Source organism: Sprattus sprattus (assembly GCF_963457725.1).
Source record: "Sprattus sprattus genome assembly, chromosome: 10".
NCBI classification, from domain to species: Eukaryota; Metazoa; Chordata; class Actinopteri; order Clupeiformes; family Clupeidae; genus Sprattus; species Sprattus sprattus.
Window position 1 is genome coordinate 19,500,402 of NC_137908.1, and position 20,546 is coordinate 19,520,947.

The 20,546-nt window shown below is 39.6% G+C and overlaps 1 protein-coding gene across 1 annotated transcript; it reads right to left on the bottom strand.

Moving 5' to 3' along the window:
• Nucleotides 1–10,344: 10,344 nt before the first annotated feature.
• LOC308371249 (cation channel sperm-associated auxiliary subunit delta-like) lies at nucleotides 10,345–17,350 on the bottom strand (the record flags this gene model as incomplete). The annotated part of the gene is made up of 21 exons (XM_080846095.1): nucleotides 10,345–10,546; nucleotides 10,681–10,835; nucleotides 10,922–11,108; nucleotides 11,225–11,359; nucleotides 11,498–11,572; nucleotides 13,093–13,145; nucleotides 13,245–13,320; nucleotides 13,545–13,585; nucleotides 13,708–13,797; nucleotides 13,902–14,015; nucleotides 14,182–14,358; nucleotides 14,474–14,556; nucleotides 14,681–14,767; nucleotides 14,890–15,049; nucleotides 15,133–15,207; nucleotides 15,288–15,407; nucleotides 15,501–15,571; nucleotides 15,695–15,812; nucleotides 15,925–15,994; nucleotides 17,180–17,259; nucleotides 17,339–17,350. 21 exons carry the CDS (start codon nucleotides 17,348–17,350, stop codon nucleotides 10,345–10,347), a joined length of 2,181 nt encoding a protein of 726 aa, XP_080702221.1.
• Nucleotides 17,351–20,546: the final 3,196 nt, after the last annotated feature.

The following is a 20,546-nucleotide window of genomic DNA, read 5'->3' on the forward strand; positions in this document are numbered from 1 at the left end:
AGATCACACATTTCTTTTCAAGTGGCCAAGCTTGCTAAATCGGCAGGGGTTCAAATACTTATTTTCCCCACTGTATATTAAGGTATATCTCTGTTGTGTGCCAGAGTAGGCCATTTCTATCTGTGTCCTGATGAGGATTGGAATGTTTGAAACTGTATGTCTCTAAGGTCATAGTGTCAGTCTGACACCTGAGACACCACTGGATGGGGCAGCTGGACTCAGTATGGCCCATGTAATTTGAAGTCTGTGATTAACACCCCTCTCTTTTCAAATGAGTTATCGTCTGTCTAGTTAGAGATTAGAGACATGAGACGCTAGAGATGCTTTGAGTCTCTTCTGCGCTGCACAGTTGAATTAAGCGTGTATCCTGATTGAACACCATCTTGACTGAGGTCTGTTTCTATGGTACAAAATTACAATCAAAAGAGAGACCTTCACTTGACCATCAGTTCACCATAGGCTAGTAATTGCTGTAAGGGCTATCTAGCTTGGGTTGTGTGTAGTCATATCAGTAAAATACATTTTTTAAGATAAAATGTTTGTTCATCGTTGCGATCGTTGTTGTGTTTATGTGAAAGAAATGCAGTCTTACAGGGCAAAATAGCGTTTGAACATTGCAATTTCGTTTTCGTGGGGGGAAAAAAAGTAATGGGGGGGGGGGGGGGGGGGCAGGAGTGAAGCTCGCCTAGACCGCCAACTAATTAAAGATCTTACTCATTCTCGTGGTTGAAAGTCGGTAACAAACAGAGACAAAAACACAGCTTACTCATTCTCGTGGTTGAAAGTCGGTAACAAAACAGAGACAAATAGCAACATGGTCAAACAAAGTAATTTATTTCTTAAACGTTGTTGAAAGGAATAAAAATAGAAAATACACACTCACAAAAACACACAAAGACGTATAAATCACTCTGGCCATTTTCTTTGACTGAGGTGTCCCAGAATGTTTACACCTCTCTCAAAAATATGCATAGTGCTCTAGGTGAAGAAAAGTGTCACTTACTTATTATTAGCTGAATGCTAAACTCATCTATGTGGAGCAAACACCTTACGCCTCTCTCATCAATATGCATGCTCTAGGTGAAGAATAGTGTCACTTTCTAAGTTACTTATTAGTATAGAAACCACACAGTTTCTGAATGCTAAACTCACCTATGTGGAGCAAACTCCTCTGTTTACAAGGTTCAGAGTAAAAAACCTCGTTGTGTGGTGAGAACTGATAGAAAATCGTAAACAACAACAATTGCCGGTGGGGAGAGGCCATTTTTCCATTGACTGGAATCCTGCTTTATTAATTGTAGGTAACAAAAAATAAAGAAAATGGCGGCGATTGTTGTTGTTATCGATTTTCTATCAGTTCTCACCACACAACGACGTCTCATCTTTGCTCTTTGAATGTCGATATGTAATGGTATGGAGTTATTGAAACTTACTACGTGTAAAAAAGACTAGAAATTGAATGTTTATTTTTAAGCCTCGAAAGTTGCACTGGGTGCCTTTAAAGCATTGGTCGGGAACCTATGGCTTGCGAGCCACCACTGGCTCTTTTGCTGACGGCCGGGGCTCTCGGACGAAATGGGTTGGAGAAAAATACGGAGAAAAAAAATCAAGTGTAATCCAGGGATCAGCCTAGGCCTAGTAGAAGGCTTAAATAACAGTCAATACTAGTTCTATTAGAATGACAAGGCTTCGTGGCAAATACGTTGGTCTATCTGAGTTATTTAATTTAACTTTCCACCTCACTTGACTCCGTAACCATAGCCTGCAAAACATTGTTACATTCGCGGCTGGTTGCCATGCCAATATCTAACAAAGTCACAGATTTCCCTACATTTCCGTCAGGCTAGAGAAAAATATCGAAAAGGAAAAAAACGTATTGTGCATCCCTGGTGTTTCTATCGGCGATTTCGAAATAAAGGTTAGCGACCTGACCTCGTCTGGCATCTGGGTGGGCAAGTTCAAATCACTGAACGATCAGCTGGAAGGAATCGCACAGCTTGCGAGCGAGCACAAGTGGACTGACATGGGAAAGCTTCCATCTCAAGACGAACTGCTTCTAAAAACTTGGAAAGAACTGCCCATTACATATTGCACATTGCAATATGTTAGTATTGCTGTGTTATCGTAGCCCGACCTATTATCCCGCAAGCGCTGATACACGTTACTTAAAGGCATAATATGCAGGATTCCCTTGGAGCTCCCCCTAAAGGTTTTTACTAGTATTAACGTTTACTCCAGTGTCGTAAAAACACATTAACGATAGGTGCATGTTCGAAGTCGCGCTGCATTCACTTGTATACCGGTGAGTGGAGTCAGTGAGTGACTGCATAGTTTTATTCATTGTGATATCGGAGATGAATGCTAATTCAACCAAAAGAATGACATTTAGTTTAGAAGAAATACCGATCGTGTTTTGAGCCTACAATGTTTTCTAAGTGTTTGAATGTGGAGTCGCCTACGTGCGATCTATTACAATATTGTAACACCAAAAAGCTACAAATTCAGAATTTACATTAGAAAGTGTAATGACATTGGAACGTGTAATTTATTATAAGCTAGCTAAGTTAGGTTCCCATGGTTGTAAATTACTACGACTACTTACTTTACACATCTCCGTGAGACAGGGATGACACTGAAACTGATGAGTCTGAAGATACAGCCTATTCTTTCATAAATTACATCGGCAGGGATTTACATCACAATACATACATTTTCGTTGTTTTATCGACATAGGACAGATCACAATAGCTAACGTCAAAGACATGGTGATGAATGATGATCAGACTACGCAAGCTTCGATTATAAAGGGCGTGGAGGCCGGGGATCTATATGTCATTGCGTAATCACTGCCAGAAAGCAGGTCGAACTACTTCCGCACGAGCGGCGGGCATCGCCAAGAAAGTTACATAGCGTAGTAATTTGAGTACAGACCCCCGAAGGCAGTGAAGGAGGCGGAAATCGCCCTATTAAAAGTCATTGTAGCGGCACAATTTTTTTCAAGCTGTTATTTTAAGGTACAATTGTTACATACGGTACCTTTAATATTGATTTTTGGTGTCATCCAGGATCGCGGATTTCGGAAAACTTAAGTCCCTGCCCAAAAAGGGTATTTAAATTAGCTTTGTAGCAAAAATGGCACATATACGGCGTATTGAAGTGTATAAGATAGTGTTGTTATACTGCGTGTACAAACCAGCCTGATCCAAATAGTAGAATTTTGATTTCGCGACGTTCGGTGTAAATTATTTTTCTTGAGCTTTATTTCCAACGGCATTTTAAATCGTCGCCAACTTTGTTGCCATTTCGCGACTGTACAAAACAAATTGGAAAATACGGTAGAAATGTTCCCACTGAGAGTCAAACAAGACTTCGTGCATTGTCTACACACCTGTCACTTCTGAAATATGTAAGGTTGATTCATTAAACCATATTTATATTGATAAAAACATATTTGTTAAGCGGATTTTTTTGGTGGCCTGCGGGATAATAGGTCGCGTTACGATACCCATGTTCGGTTCCACTTATGCATGCGAGAAATCTTTCTCTCATATGAAAAATATAAAAACGAAGCTGCGCTCGCGTTTAAACGACAAAAGCCTCAATGCTTGCATGAAGCTTCACCTCACTAAATATGAGCCAGACTACAAGGCCATCAGCAAGTCTATGCAGCACCAGAAGTCGCATTAATCTCTGGTAGGCCTAATGTTCAATTTCGAGTGTTGTGTTGTCAACGTTGTTAACTTCATGTCGTTGTTACGCTGTAACGTTGTTAACTTCTGTCATTTCCCATTGCCATTTACATTTGAAGTTACTAGTACAATAACTTTTAAAACTAGTAGAACATGTATTTAAAAAACTCTGTTGAATAAAAGTAACTGTTAGTTAAATATCCAAACTTTTTTTTGTAACTGTCTTTTTGTGGCTCTTCTGAGATAAAAAAAAAATATATAGGTAAAAGTGGCTCTCCAGGCAAAAAAGGTTCCCGACCCCTGCTTTAAAGGGAATGTGAGATGACGCTCTGATTGGTTTATTGCATATTACGCCCAAAACACACCTATGGCTGAGTAACCTCCTTTGGACCAACCCTTTTGACACTTGCGCTGGGCCCAATTGTGTTTTTTTCGCCGTTAAAATAGCAACTGCGCCATAGAGCCGCCCACACAGCTACTTGCGTTTGGCGCCGTCCTACTTGCGTTTCTGGGGCCGTATTCACAAAGCCTTTTATCTTACCACTAGGAGTGCTCCTAACTCGCGCTAAAACATTTTACGTAGGAGTAATTTCTTAAAAGTGATTCACAACGCCTCTGAGACCTACTCATACTAAGGATAATACAAACTCCTAAGCTTAAGATAAAAGCACCGTTGCTATGGATGACGTCGATTCTCATGCACGAGTTTAGAAGGGGTGAGGACGGTGATTGGTTGTTGACAGGCTCTCTCATTAAAAACTCATTCGTGACGTCCCTCTAACAATCCCACTATATCAACTGAAAATAAGAGAATAACCTAGGCTTCAAATTAAGTCATATTAAATAGTTATGGACAGTGCAGTTAGCAGAATGCACACGCATGATGACAAGTTTGTGCATCCAACGGGAATGACACTTTGCACGTTAAGCGATCAATATAAAATATGGCAATTGCATGTAATCAAGGCAGTAATAATTAAAGCACCCAGCAAACTGTTAGGCTATTATATTTCCAGCCCTTGACCACTTCAAATATCAGCACATACGGCCCTTCAAGCCCTCCAATCTTAATTGATCAAAGCGAAACGAACGTGAAACGTAGCCTAAGCGAAAGCCTACTGGTCCCAGGACCAATAGCCACTGTCACCCCAGCGGCATTCAGCTGGTAAGTTCTCAAAAACCTGCTGCAGACCGCTTTCCGTTGAAATGCACAAGTCATCGGTACATCCAGGCCACGGTAGACGAAATCGTCCTCATCTTTTGATGGGGCAATTATTGTAATGTGTTTCCCGTCACTGGACATTCCTGCGATCGCCATGGAATTTACTTTGATCTTGTGTAAGCGATTGTCCAAAGGCAACTGGATAAACTGTTGGATGATGTGGGGTCTACAGTGCGTTGATAGTTTGATGAATTAAACGGCTGACTGATGATTCCCAGTGTCGTCATTTGCGTTTTCCGCGAAGCCAAATAGGCTATCTTTATGTTTCCAAACATTTCACTTCGGGACACATCGTTGTTTAAAGGCGTCATTGCATCCCGCGCTAATTCTACGACAATAAGAATACCTTCACGGTTTAAGCAATGTATTTTATCAATTCCAAGTCGGCTGCAGATTTTTTGTGAATAAGTCTTAGTGACTTAGGAGTCCTCATGAGGAGTTTTAAGCTGTCTTAGACTTAGGTGCTACTTTTAGGGATAAAATACTTTGTGAATTGCTCTTAGTAAAAAAAAATAGGAGTCCTAAATTTAAGACTGACACGCCCATTATTGTTAGGAGTTTCTCCTAAATTCGCCACTTATGAGCTACTTTTAGCCCTAAGATTCTTTGTGAATACGGCCCCTGATCGGCAAGATAGGGCCCTGTGTATGAAATGCGCTATATGAATACGCTGCGCAGTAATATGGAATGTTATCATAGAATGTTATGAGGTCAAATTGTAAGGTAATGCTGGATTTTACAACGGCTTTTAGCCAATCACAATCAAGGATTTGAACAATCAGTTTTAGAATTAAGCAATAAGCCCCAAGAGGCCGTAGTTTGCGCTGATTTTAGAACAGGTAAGGGAGTTGTTAGGCACGACGTGAAGCGGAGTGCCGTTAAACCCCCTTACCTGTTCTAAAATCAGCGCAAAGCACGGACTCACAGGGCTTATTGCTTTTCTAAACCTGTTACTAAACATATTTGATATGGTTTCATAAATAAAGACAATTCAATTTAAGAAACAATAGTTTAATGATAAACCGTCATTCTTCCGCCACTAAAAATGATAGTTCCTAAATAAATCGTTGCCACGCAACCCTTGAAGCAACGCAACAGCCAGATGGAACACTGGGTATGAAATGCGCTGTATGAATGCCTTGCCATTCGCTGCGCAGTAATATGGAATGTAATCAGGTCAAATTGTAAGGTAATGCTGGATTTTACAACGGCTTTTATATGGAATCAGATCAATGCCATAAATATTTTGTAATCTGTAATATAGATTTTGTATCTGTAATATAGATTTTGTATCTGTGAAACCATCTACACTTTCAAAACCTATCTACACTTTCAAAAACTATCTTCACTTTCAAAATCTATCTGCAGATATGGATTTCAAATACGAAATGTATCTACACTTTCAAAAACTATCTACACTTTCAAAAACTATCTTCACTCTTAAAATCTATCTGCAGATATGAATTTCAGTTACGCATTACGGATACGGAAACGGATTTCAAGTACGAGTTACGGATTTCTGTTACGAATTACAAAATCTTTTTGGCACTGTCTTTACTTCCTTTCTAAAGAGCCAATCAGCGCTTTTGGCAGATTTTCTAAAGCGCCAATCAACACATTGTATCCTGTACTGACTAGCCAATCAGCGGCGCTAGCTTGCTGGTAACTGGGAAAGTTGAGTGAAGCGGTGTATGCAGCAGTCATGGATCAGAGACCGAGAAATGGCACAAGTAAGAAGTCCTATATTTGGAGTTGTTAATAAAGTCATTGTAAAACGCACAATCATAGTCAGTGGTTTTCACTCCACTTTCGTTCCACCTGTTTCAAAGACCCTTGTCGTTGTATGGAAGATATTAGGATCTGCTTTGGTAGCTAACGAAAGCTAACGTTAGCATTTTCGTGACCGATCTCCTATTAATACATTTAATTAAGTTAACCATGAACCGTATTCATATGACCCATTATCACGATGAGAACATTTAGCAGACAGACTGCTATTGTCTTGTTCTCCAGACACATGCAAAGTGATGCTGGGGGTATACCATTAAGTGCATATGCATCCTCAACAGCTGGATAATGACCAGCCTGATTTCAAAACCACCTTGCAATGTCATTTTCGTTTCTTTTCATGGCACTTTGGGGTAGGCTATTTGTAACCATTTTCTGAAGTCCTTGAAAACGTTTTATTGTGTATTTTTATGTGGAAGCGAGTTTTCTAGCGTCTCAGTGGAAGAGATGTATGAGACCAATTTCTTAGTTACAATGCGTTCTGCAGCCAAGCGATCTCTGAATCGCCAGAGCCTAAGATTAACTAAATAGTACAGGTGTTCATCAGGCCTTTGGGCCAGACATAAGGCATGCTTGTTTAACTTCCCCCACGGCGTTCGTACACCGAATTGTATTCAAACCGTGCGGGGGAGACCCCAGATCTCTCCCTAGGCAGAGCGGTGGCAGATTTAGGTTATTATAACTATTGAATAATGAGCGGGCCAACAGTTGCCAGCAAGCTAGCGCTGATTGGCTAGTCAGTACAGGATACAATGTGTTGATTGGCGCTTTAGAAAATCTGCCAAAAGCGCTGATTGGCTCTTTAGAAAGGCTGTAAAAACAGTGCCAAAAAGATTTTGTAATTCGTAACAGAAATCCGTATCCCTATCCGTAATGCGTAACTGAAATCCGTACCTGCAGATAGATTTTGAAAGTGAAGATAGTTTTTGAAAGTGTAGATAGTTTTTGAAAGTGTAGATACATTTCGTATTTGAAATCTGTATCTGTAAATACATTTTGAAAGTGAAGATAGTTTTTGAAAGTGTAGATACATTTCGTATTTGAAATCCGTATCTGTAGATAGGTTTTGAAAGTGTAGATGGTTTCACAGATACTAAATCTATGTTACAGATACAAAATCTATATCACAGATTACAAAATATTTATGGCATTGATCTGATTCCATACTTTTAGCCAATCACAATCAAGGATTTGAACAATCAGGTTTAGAATACAAATATTTGATATGGTTTCATAAATAAAGACAATTAAATTTAAGAAACAATAGTTTAATGATAAACCGTCATTCTTCCGCCACTAAACAATATAGTTCCTAAATAAATCGTTGCCACGCAACCCTTGAAGCAACGCAACAGCCAGATGGAACACTGTGGGCCCTATCTTGCACCCAGCGCAATTGACATTGTCACCGACGCATGTATCATTCCTATCTTGCACCCGGCGCACAGCGCGATTTTCCCTCCAGAGGCGTGCTTCGAAATGAACTTGCGTCGACATGGGCGGGGGCGGAACAGAGAAGGCGTTTCTCTGGCACAAGTGGTATTTTGCAGTTTCAAAACAACGCCGTGCGCCATTGACCACAAAAAATCTGGTTTAATGTCAGAGGCGCAATGTCTAAAGTCTGTAACGCGTATTCAGAACGCTATTTTAAGGGCGCATGTGCTTGCCCGCACAGTATAGGACCTATAGGCTACACTTTACTTCTGTCGTCTTCACGAGAGATTTACACCATTTTTTTGGCAAGCCATATATAATTACAAGGAAAATAAAGTATTTACCACATGAGGAAATCATTGTGATATCCATATCAGTACCTGTTTTTTTTAATTTTTTTTTGCTGGGCGCAATTTTTTGCGCCCCCCTCTGAGTAGAGCCCTAGGCGACCGCCTATACCGCCCCTGTATGTATGTATGTCTATGGTTGTGAGTGACCGTAAACAACTCACTAGCTATCACCACTCTTAGCTTGCTCAGGAGGAGAGTATAGGCTAACAAACGTGATGTTCCCAATACTGTTTGTCTGTTGCATAGCAACGTTTGGTGGCTTTTACAACTTTTTTTGTGCTGAAAGGCAGCTTACTATTTAGTTACTATTTATAATGTTGCTGGCAACCGTATTAAAGCAATAAGGTACTCGAGGCAGTACTGTATCGTCAATAATGTTTTGTGCAAGGGTTTGCCTGCCCGACGCGAACAGTACATTATTGACAATACAGTACTGCCTCTCGTAGCCTGGTGACACCAGCCTACGTATTTCCGCCTGAATTGATTTCAAGCTCATACTCAGTCTGGCCCAACCCCATTGACAATCGTCTCCAGAACTCAAAATTTTGCAGGACCAATCAGCGAACAGTTCAGAGCTGTGACGCAAAACTCGCCTTGGAGGAAAAGACACGAAAAGCTATCGGAAAAGTTGTCTCAACTCTCGAGAACATCAGAAAATTAAAAGGAGAACAAGAGTATTTTCTTGTAAGTTTTATGATTGGAAAGGACGTCGTAGCTCTTCTCCCAACTGGCTTTGGGAAGAGTTTAATCTACCGAATGCTTACTAAACGTTGCTGATTGGTTAAGGGAACTCCAATGATTTTAAACCTCAAGATAAGCACCCGCCGATCTCGGAAACCAAAATGCATTGGGTTGGCCCAGACTTAAAGACGGAATGAAATGGAGTCACAGGCTGGTAATGGCCAGGCTATGCCTCTCGTACCTTATTGCTTAAATATCAAAAATACAAAAAAGTATGTTCTTTAAACTGTTAGCAAGGGGAAACGTGTTAAACGCTTAGATAAGATCCCATGCTATTATTACATCATCAAGGCGTAGTAGGCCACTTATGCTCAGAGAATATGCAGGGACTGCAATCTTTTTTTTTGTTTTCTTGTTATACGTTGTTCCTCATGACACCAACAGTAGCAGCGTTCCAATTCCGTTGTATGCAGAATAAGGTCAATACAATGACAATAAAGGCTTTTATGGCAACGACAGTTGGACAAAAATGGTTCAGTCACCAAAACTGGACCTTATGCTGCTCAGGAGACAAATGGTCAGCGAAGGGACCATCAGAAAGTAGCTGTAATCCAGCTTCACTTCTCTCCATTCAAACCCTATGGAGTGTCTCTCTCCACTTATTTTGCTGTGGAACTCAGGGTGTATTAAAGAAAACCTGCCAGCAAGCAGGCTAGGTTCACGGAGTCAGTTACTGTGGTAACTAATCCATAGTTTTAACAACCCCATCGTGCTAGCGTAGTTTTCTACTTAAAAATATAAATACAATCCTAAACTGCCTTGAAAACACTGAACTCTTTCGTGCAATGAATAGAAATATAGGAATAAAAAAGCTGCACTGTGACGAGTTTTATTCTTCTGCTAAGACTCATTCATGAACGTGAACGTGAACGTGAACGTGAACGTGAAAATACAGCACCAATAAAAGTGCGATTTGAACTCTTGAAACTTGTACTGTGGTCTAATCGAATTTGGTTAATTCTGATATCAGAAACAACATTGCATTTTAACAGTTCTCTGTGCATTCAACTAAGAAAAGTATTAATACATGTTCAGATGAATGGCATTCTGCATTTACATGTAATTACATTACATGTAGTTAACAACTGTTTTTTACCATCATCATCATATATATGCCAATTTAATGCTTGTCACTTTGTGAGGTGGGGTGTTCCGTCACACACTTATGAAAGAAGTCCAAATTCTGTCTCAGGAGGTAACCAATCCAGAGAAGTACGGTAAACAAGGCAACGAAGATTCCAGTGGAAACTACAGATGGCAGAATTCTTGCAGGAAAAGCTCCATAAACGTATACAGTGAATGTGGTGGTGAGTGAACAGTAGCTGGGGAAATTACCAAAGAATATGAATTATATACTCACTACGTGCTGACCAAAACATTTAAAACGAAATGTGAACATATCATATAAAGTATAAATTAATATATAAGCAAAGTATAAATATATATATATATATACCTGTAAGTTGGGTCCACAACTACAGCCTTGAAAATATACATGCCGTTGTAATTGGAGAACACAATCCTGTTTTTTGAATCCTTGTTAAGGACTTGATACTCAGCATTTGGATTAGTTAAAGGTGGCCCATTATAATCGTTGCAGCCTCTGTAATTCTGGAAAAAAGAAAACAATATATTTCACTGAAATAAAAAAAAAAACTCACTTGTTAGTAAGCTATTTTTTCACAACTTTGAATTACATGACTTGTCCATGCAGTGTTGGGGTCAGGGTTTATTTGATTGGCCAGCATGGAAATCCAGTCCTGAGGCTGAGAGACACACTTTGCCACCTTTGCTGTCTGCAGGTACTGGTAATTGTGCATCCCATGAGCCTCAAACATCACAAAGTCAGCCTTCACAAACTCCACAAAAGTGTCCCCCTCCCAACTGAAACAGCAGAGAACACACAGACAATTTTTTAACAAAATGAATGGTTCATGTGGTATTTTTAAATTGAATGTTGGACATATTGGTCATACTAGATCCCCATAAAACAATCTTACAGTTCAAAGGTTGGTCTCCATGGTATATTATGATACACCAGCAGGGGGCAAAGAAAGTCAGTATAACTGTATTTGATGGTCAGATCTTCCTTAGCCATGTTGGGCCTGAACTGAAGCTCCGGGTCATAGACCTCCCTACAAACCACACACAATATCACCTTAATTATCAATTTGTCTCAGAGAAATGTTGAAAAGTAAGACAATATATCTACGACAGTAGGTTGATTACATAATCCCTTCGTATTTTTAAAATGCACAGAAAGGCCATCCTACTTTGGGATGGTGTAAGAGAAGTCATCTTGAAGCTGTTCTTCGGTGAAAGTCCCCCTAGTGCAGGCTGTTGTATTCCTAGAGTTCATGCAAGAAATACGACTTATTGTGGAAAAGACAATGTCAATACAACAAAACGCAATCATGTCTCATCACCTGGGTGTAAACACGATCATGTATTTATCATAATACTAGCATAATTCACAAGCATTATATCTTAGCCTAAATGTTTTAGAGTAGTTTTCCATTATCAATAACAATAGTGATCTTTTGATTAATATAAATGTTAATAAACCATGCATGTCAGTAAACCGTTTTTAAACTTAGCCCAGGATTTCTAAATTAATTTCAATGCCAGACATTAGCTAGTCAAAGCGCTTACCCGAAAGAGCCCTTTTTTGATCTTTTTAATAGTTCCGATGTATTTTTTAGGAAAATGACTAAGTTCAATCAGCTTTAATTTAAAAAACATGTTTTTTATTTTTTTATTTATAGGGGTTAAAAAAAACTGAATTTGTAAATATATAATAAAAGCTTTCATAGCACCACATCGCCATCTATATTGCCAAAAGTTAGTAGTTGGCATGGTAACAAGCTTTTATCAGTAAAAGCTGTGCTCTTGATTTTCGCAAGGTACTTGCTTGCCTTTTAGGTAGTTAGCTCATAAATTAAAGCCAAAACTCCTTACTACTACTACTACTACTTTAAGGCCATACAAACAAGATATTGCCATACATTTCAGTGTAAACTACTGAGAGGACCAGAAGCTGCGATGCCGGTAGGAAATTGTTTCCAGCAGCTGGAAACATCTATGGGCAGTCCTTCAAGAAGCTTTGAGTAAAATATCAAGTTAATATTTGAAGAGGCTTACTGTTCCTATGCCTACAGTATTCAGAGCAGTCGTGGCTGAAATACTGAAATTCATTAAACATCTTTTTTTATTTAAAGGCACCCAGTGCAACTTTTGAGGCTTAAAAATAAACATTCAATTTCTAGTCTTTTTTACACGTAGTAAGTTTCAATAACTCCATACCATTACATACCGACATTCAAGCAGCAAAGATGAGACGTCGTTGTGTGGTGAGAACTGATAGAAAATCAATAACAACAACAATCGCCGCCATTTTCTTTATTTTTTGTAACCTACAATAAATAAAGCAGGCTTCCAGTCAATGGAAAAATGGCTTCTCCCCACCGGCGATTGTTGTTGTTTACGATTTTCTATCAGTTCTCACCACACAACGACGTCTCATCTTTGCTCCTTGAATGTCGATATGTAATGGTATGGAGTTATTGAAACTTACTACGTGTAAAAAAGACTAGAAATTGAATGTTTATTTTACATTGAATGTTTACATAAAGTTGCACTGGGTGCCTTTAATCCATTTGCATTCTTGGTTTGTGTTGTCATCGATACAGAATAATCACAAAACAGTGTTTATATACAAAATGATACGAAATATGTAAATCTTTTTTTAACTTTTGGAGGGCAGCATATATTACAGATTTATGGTCCAAGGCCACACATCTATTTGATCTTGTTCACTTTGTAATGCACTCAGGGAGAGTAGAAACCCTGCTCATAAAACGTAGAATACCTCATCACCCTAATCTGCTTTGATGGTGGGCACCCACTGATAACATGCGCTTTCTGAGAATAAAATGAGAAATGGGATTAAAACTGGAAGCACAAGAAAATGTCATCAGCATTTTAGATATATCTTTTAAAAGGTCTCCTTTGACCACGAACCTGAGGATTGAGGTCATTGCAAGAGAACTTTCTTTCCATCAAGTCAACAGTGATCGTAGAAAGGACTTTGTTCTGACTGAAATAAGAAGACATTTGAAAAGTGACACTGCTCTCTCTGAATCACCAAGTCACTTCAGACACTTTTTCACAATTGTTTCCTATGCACTGTATGACTGTCAGGTCCTAATAAACAGCAGCATTTTGTTATTTTGTTAAATAATTTCAGTTTTTAAATTCATTATATAAGAATGCCCCCCCAAAGCTTTAATGTCATTGACATCACAATTAAATCACTCTTACCGATTTCCTGTCGCTGTCACCAGTTGACGAACATCAATATCCTAAAAATGAGAAACATTTTAATAAATGGGTTTGCACCATACAAACTGATATAATAATAATAATGGAGAGATGTAATAGTTCATCTTGAAAAACCTTGTATAATCTAAGCCATACTTCTTACTATTAAAAACTTCTTAAATCCCTCTGCAGTTACACCATCCTCCACTATCGTCTCATGAGCGATTAGTGCCTCAGCATTTGTTAAAGTCACCTAGCAATGCAAAGGAATAGTAAATGACCATATGCAATGGTATAAAACTATTTTATTCTTTTATATTTATTTCAATGTTTATACTAGGCAAACCAAAACTTTACCACAGGAAAAAATGGACATAGAGGAACGGGGACATAAACCACAATCATATTGACAAAGCCTCCAATGTCAATGTAGAACAGCTTCCCATCAAAATTGCCAGAAAACCGCTCTACCTAAAAATACACACAGCAACATTTAAGAGCGCAAACTTCACTGCTTGATGAAATGTAAGACTATAAATGGAAGGAGACGGTAATACACAATATTAACACAGACAATCACCTGAACACTTGAATTACTTTACAATTGGTAGTTAGCACAGTGTATGTTTTAACTTACAGGGCAAGCTATCACTGCCGGCGTTGTATGGCTTAACTGCTCCTGCACACCCATTTTATCTTTATTGAAAGAAACTGGATGTTGCTCGAAGGTAGACGGTTGCAGTATTAAAAGGTCCCCGTATTGATCAAAAAAAAAGACCATTCGTGACATGTCACTGAGGATTCTACTTGGGAACTGTGGAAAAGTATGCAAGCTGAAAGTCAATGTATTTGGGCATACAACACACAATATAAATATTGTTCAGATGAAAATGTAAAGCTTAAAAGGTGGCCAACCACATTGTCCTCACTTTTATGACAGCTGCTTCCAAGCTAAGTCGACCATAATACAGTCCTCCGTCACTGGTGATTACAGCTAGGACTCCAGTATCAGCTGCAGGCAGTGAATATATTTGTAAAACCAAACGGGATAAGGCTAGCCATTTTCTTCTGCTACTGTGACAGACCTCCCAGTTGTCACCTTCATAGGTGCACAATCGTGTATTTAAATATCATACCTGTTGCGACGTCACAAACGGTAAGTCCAGGCGGTGGCAGATTTCCGTTCTCTTTTTCAATCTCGGATACAGGCACAATGACCATACCTAAAAAATACACAACTTCAAAACTAAGTATGATTATTGAGCTTCAGTATTTATTTCAATGTGTATATGTGTATGCAGTTTATTTGAACATGTTCTTCTGTCAACGGCCGAGTTATCTGTACCATTATTTGGTGAGTAAAGAACCATATGTGGTGACCAGATGACCAGATGACCCTTCATGCCTTCTACCTGGATGACTTGAACCAGTCCCAGGTCGTCCTTTAGTGGGTAAGTATCAGACCGACGAGAGCTGTCCTCAGGAGTAGCATGGCGGAAAAAGAACTGAGAGAAACCAAGGATGTCACATGTCTAGTCTCCGGGACTGGGCTGGGGTTTGTGCCATTTAAAACATAAAAGATTCTTACCCTTTTGTCTGAATCTACTACCAGAGCCACCATGCTTGCTAGTGTTGGCACAACGTATATTCCTACTAAAAACTCCTGTAAAATCAAAAACAGCATTCATATGTGGCATTTTGGATACATTTCAAAATCATAATTTCAATAAGATCCTGTCTAACCTTTGCACTAGACGTTAGGGGCATTGTAATAAAAGAATATCCCCCATCATTGGACAACAATACTTCCTGATGGTCCAAGGCACTCGCCTTGTTGTAAAGCAGAACTGTGTTACATATTTTCTGTGAAAACAAGAAAATTCAAGTTCCTATCTGTTGACAAATTTCTATAAGAAATTCATTTTCGTACTGTCTAATTCAAACTATTACATTTACCTTGCAGTTCCAATCCTCCTTGTCAATACAGCAATGCAGAGTTGAGACATCAGTCACAAATTGTCTCTGTCCTGAATAAAATGTAAACGTTTAATGAACACCTGTACAGAAATTAGCAAACTGTTATATCTATGCTTCTTGAGCAAGTTATCTGAACATTAGCAGGGTAAAAACTGAGATGTGTACATGAAAACCTTGAACAGGGACCCAGGTGGGTGAGTTTAGAACATGCAAGAAAGCCATGCCATCAATCACAACTACAAGACGTGACCCTGGTACAAATGCAGCTGAAGAGACAAATCCACCTCTTATCTGAAAAAAAGGACGGTCATGTTTATTTACACAATGTCACCCAACTCCTTTCCATCAGGATCTGGATGCCAGCAGTGGCTTAGGTATAAAAAAGATAAACTGGAAAACTCACATCATTCCCTTCATATGTCATGGGTACAGATGAATCTTCAAATGTGGTGTCTGTGTAAAAGACCAGTGCCCTGAAAAAGTGACCAAAATGATGTCAAAACAAAACACAACACTTTTCATGTGTTGTGACAGTGCCACATGAAATGTCTTATACATACATACATGTATACAAATACATATTTATGTATACAAATACATATTTAACACATCACTACATAGAAATGTTTTAAAGGTAAAAAACCTTGAAGGGTTTAACTTTTTCTGGGGGTGCTAAAATTGACCTGTGTGTGTTTTGCCACTAGTTGTAAAAGCCACATTTTATACAGAGGACCAAAGTCCATTTGTTTTTGACTGTAAATTAACTGTCTCTTTAAGAACCTTGCTGGCAATACATGGATGGGGCAGAACATCTGGGGCAGGTGTGCAGAAAGAAGAGAAAGGGCCTTTACCAAAATAACTCCTACAACCTCTCTCTACCTATTTCCACTCCATTTGTGTGTTCGCGTTGAGGGTCCGCCATCTCAAACCAATTTGCAGGGAGTGGAAGAAGGTTATATGGCTCTCGTCCGGTGTTCCTGTGTGGGACTGCATTGATGCAGGCTTCGCAAGCATGCACAACAGTTTTTTCGTGTCCGTGCAGCACCTTAACTCTACCTGTCAGTGGTCTTTCTGGTCACATGGCCGTATCCCAAAGTGTGCCACTGCCTCACCCTACCCCTGCATTAAGTGTGCCCTCCACAGCCACGAGTGTGACTACAAAACAAAGGTAGCGGGGAGGGTCTGGTTTAAAAAAGGTCCAAAGTGTGGTGTGTTTGGGAAATAATAGACAATATCTCAAAGACACAAACTTAACCCAAGAAGGCCATCACACAGAATTGCATCCTTGTCAAGAAAGCCAACTCATAAAGACATTTTTTAAAAAGCTATGTTGGGAGTAACTTGGAAAACAGGCTTGCCTTTGTTGGTGAGATCCAGCTTGTTTGTGTGCTTTTTGTTGTTTGAACTTTGAAGGAAGTTGGAGGAGATATTTTATATACTGAATATTTGTTGTTTGTTGGTATTGTTGTGTGGGGTGCATTGCGTTTGTGTTGGCTTATTTGTCATGGTTGAAGAATAAAGTTGTAAGGGGAGGAAAAATGGTCTGGCCGTTGTTTGTGGTTTCTTCACAACTCCTAAATAGGAATAGTGCAGCTGAGTCAGAGGGAACTGTTACAGTGTGAGGTTAAAAAATATATTCCAGATGGAATAAATCTTACCCCATCCATAGAGCTTTTCGTTTGTCACAATAGTCCCTGACAAGTACAGCGGTATTTGCTCTGTAATACCGCAAGAATACCTAATAAATTACATAAAAAGGATATGTTTCAGATCATTAAACAGCTTTTAAATAAAAAGTATCCAAGAATTATGCTCACCTTTGGGATCATTTGTTTTGCTGAAATGTGTGGTTCAAATGAAGTTCCATTTTCAGGTAAGGCCCCCTGACTTGAAATAGAACAATATGAAAAAAGTGTGAAGGGTTTTAAAAACATGAGCTTCAAACAGATAGACAGAAAGGCAGTTAGATAGACAGACCGAGACTGATTGCGTAAGTAACAGTTAAAGGATTTTGCTGTTCTAGATGAAGAGATAATGATAAAGAGATAATGGGACTTGGATCAGTTTTCCGCAGTTCAGGCAGTAATGATAAGGCACAGTCTGTGATTCTGATCCAATAACCCTTGTGGTAATAATTAGCAAACTGCTCCTCCTTTCTTTTTTAGTTCTGTGTATGTTCTCAAAACAACTCTGGTGGTCGCATACAGTCCTGGCTCTGCAAAGGGGAAACAAAGTGGCCTGGATCAAGCCTTATACTATTTTAGCCAATCAACACATTGTCTCAGGCGAACGGATGGGAGGAGTGTAATTTGATTGCCTGTTAAGCTGAAATACCAACAACTTTTGCCATGTGAGGCCTGCCGGAGGCAATAACTGTCTAAACTGTGTAAGGGTTCAAATACACATACGCCTTGATTCCTATGGTACGGCGCGCTTTGCATGTGCGCCCCTTCTCCACCACGCGTTACGTCTTTGTAGCGTTTTTTAGGTGCGCTTAAAAGTTGAACTATTCTCAACTTTCCAGCGCAAGGCAGGGAAGCGCACCGCTCATCAATGTCACACTCGGCCCAGGCAGCCAATCAGATCAAGCAACAGGCAGGCTTAACTACTTTATCACTTATTTCCTGTTTTGATGCTGGAAGATGTGGTATGATTAAGCAAGAGTGGGAGTGGGATTATCCCTTACCTACCCCACTCCCACGAGTATTGCTTTTATAAAACAATTCTACAGTCAACAATTAACATTTTAACACGACAAATAGTTCCATTTTCAACGTCAGAATTTTGAATGAACGGTTTTCATCAATGCGCTTTCATCGCGGAGTGATTATTGTTAGCTGTGAAAAGTCTGTTTTAGCCTCCGCACTTTGCCAAGGCGTTACTGAAGCGTCTGCGCCTGAAAAAAGACGCGTATGTGTATTTCAACCCTAAACCAGCATGACGTGTACTTAAATAATAGCTCACTATTTAGCGTCCTAATGCACAGGGGTTTGATTTACAATGCTATGGGGTTGGCAAGTGTGACGTCACGGATCCAAATCCTTAGCTGCCAATGTATACTGTAATGTTAAAGCCAATATTTACGGTTGGATTGTAAAACGCCTGCTAAGGTTACGAAGGCAAGGAACACCTCGTTGAAAAGACGAGACCACGAGGATTCATCTACATTTTAAAGTAAGTCGATCAGACCTTTATATCTCATTCAATGAACTCCATGAAAGTGCGACTAACAAAAAAGACCCAGTGCTGTTTGTGCTAACGTTAGCCACGCTACAATTTCAAACAGAGTTGTGAGTGTGAATGTTATGACAGGTGGCAGCTTGAAAGGGAAAGTTCAGGCTTCCATGAAGAAAAAAGAATATGAGGTGGAGGTGAGGAGAAACATTAGCTAAAATATGTGGGTGTCGACTAGAAAACTGATGTAACTGTTCGATGTTGACGTTTACTATGTTAAAATTGCTAGCGATGGATCCGGAAGTGACGATTTTGGTCTTGGTGACGCATCGACTTGCCAACCCCATTACACCACGGCTTCAAGTTAAGTAAATGTCAGACTCTTTTAGTACCAGGTTGCCAAAAGGTGTGTCAAACAATTCAAACAAATAAATGGCCAAATGTTTGTTGGAAGTTTTAAGGTACATTGATGATGAATATTTCTGTTAGAAGAAGATTGCAAAAGACAGAGTAGCCATGCTAACATAACCTTTGAAGAGACTATAATATTGATTTACAAACCACACTGCAACTACATCAATAGCCTAACATAGTTTGGAAGTTATGGTTTTTGTTAGTAGCTTCCCATCATGAAGCTACACAGATATGCCAACCCTGAAAATGCTTACAAAAGTCAGCAAATGGTTGGGATATGTTAAAGCACCACTCAGAGTTTTGTGTTTGAAGGTAGGGATGGGTAACGTTTGGGTTTTTTCCGATACCGGTGCTAAAACTATACTTTTAAAACGATACCGGTGCCTAAACCGATACTTTTAAAAAAGAAGCACCAAACGGGGATTGACGTCATTAAAGAAAGGCTTTTTTTATTGCAAGGCAAAAAAAACATTCTTCAAATTGAACAATATATTAACTGTTTAAAGTATACGCGATGCGCCGTGGCGGCGGACACAAACACTTAAATTAATTATGATGTTCATGTGTTTCTTTTAATGACAGCAGTCAATATAACATCTTACAGTAACAGTATGCAATTTTTTTTTTTTTTTAAATCACAATTATCTTGAGCTTCCGGGGGGGCGGGCGGGGCCGTTGGGGGGGCAGGGCGCCACCCTAATATCATTGTAGGGGAAACACTGCTTAACCTTGCTATTTGAACACACATGAACTTGTACTGCCCCTTTAGGAGACTAGGTTTAGTTTTGCTGGCATCTCCGTTTAGTCTTTTGTCTGAAGTTGGTGATCTGCCTTTGACTCTTGCCTTCTCTCCCCCCTTTAAACGCAATTGTTTTGTTGCATTTTCTGCACGTTGCGTTGTTTGAATCCTTTTGTGCGAAATACAGCCACACTCTTGACCGTTGACCTTTCGGCATTTTCTCTGTAAAAAGGTTGATGGCTAGATAGCTACTGTAGCTATACAAACGGAAGGCTATCGTTACCTGCTGCCAGGACGGAGTCATCAGAGTAGTGTAACGTTAACTATCGCAAGTGAGGTGATGCTTATGTTGGCTGTAACGTCCGTTTTAGGCCACCAGTGGCAGTATTGCTAGCCTGACGATGTCATACTAATAATTCTAGTCAGAATATGAGTCTGATACTGCTCCATTGGGATGTGATTATGGGGCGTGTTTCAACGGAACCAGGATAAAAAAAATGCCTCTTCGCTCAATTGATAGTTTTCAGTCACTTGACTACAATGGGTAGCTGGCGGGCAAAAAGAAAAGCGAAACAGCGAAAATGGCGACAAACAGTGGACAACTTCGAGCAGTGCTGCCTACTCAACTACGATCGCCATCAACCACAGACCATACCACTATAGCCGAACTTGTGATCCATTTACTGCACCCACTGACA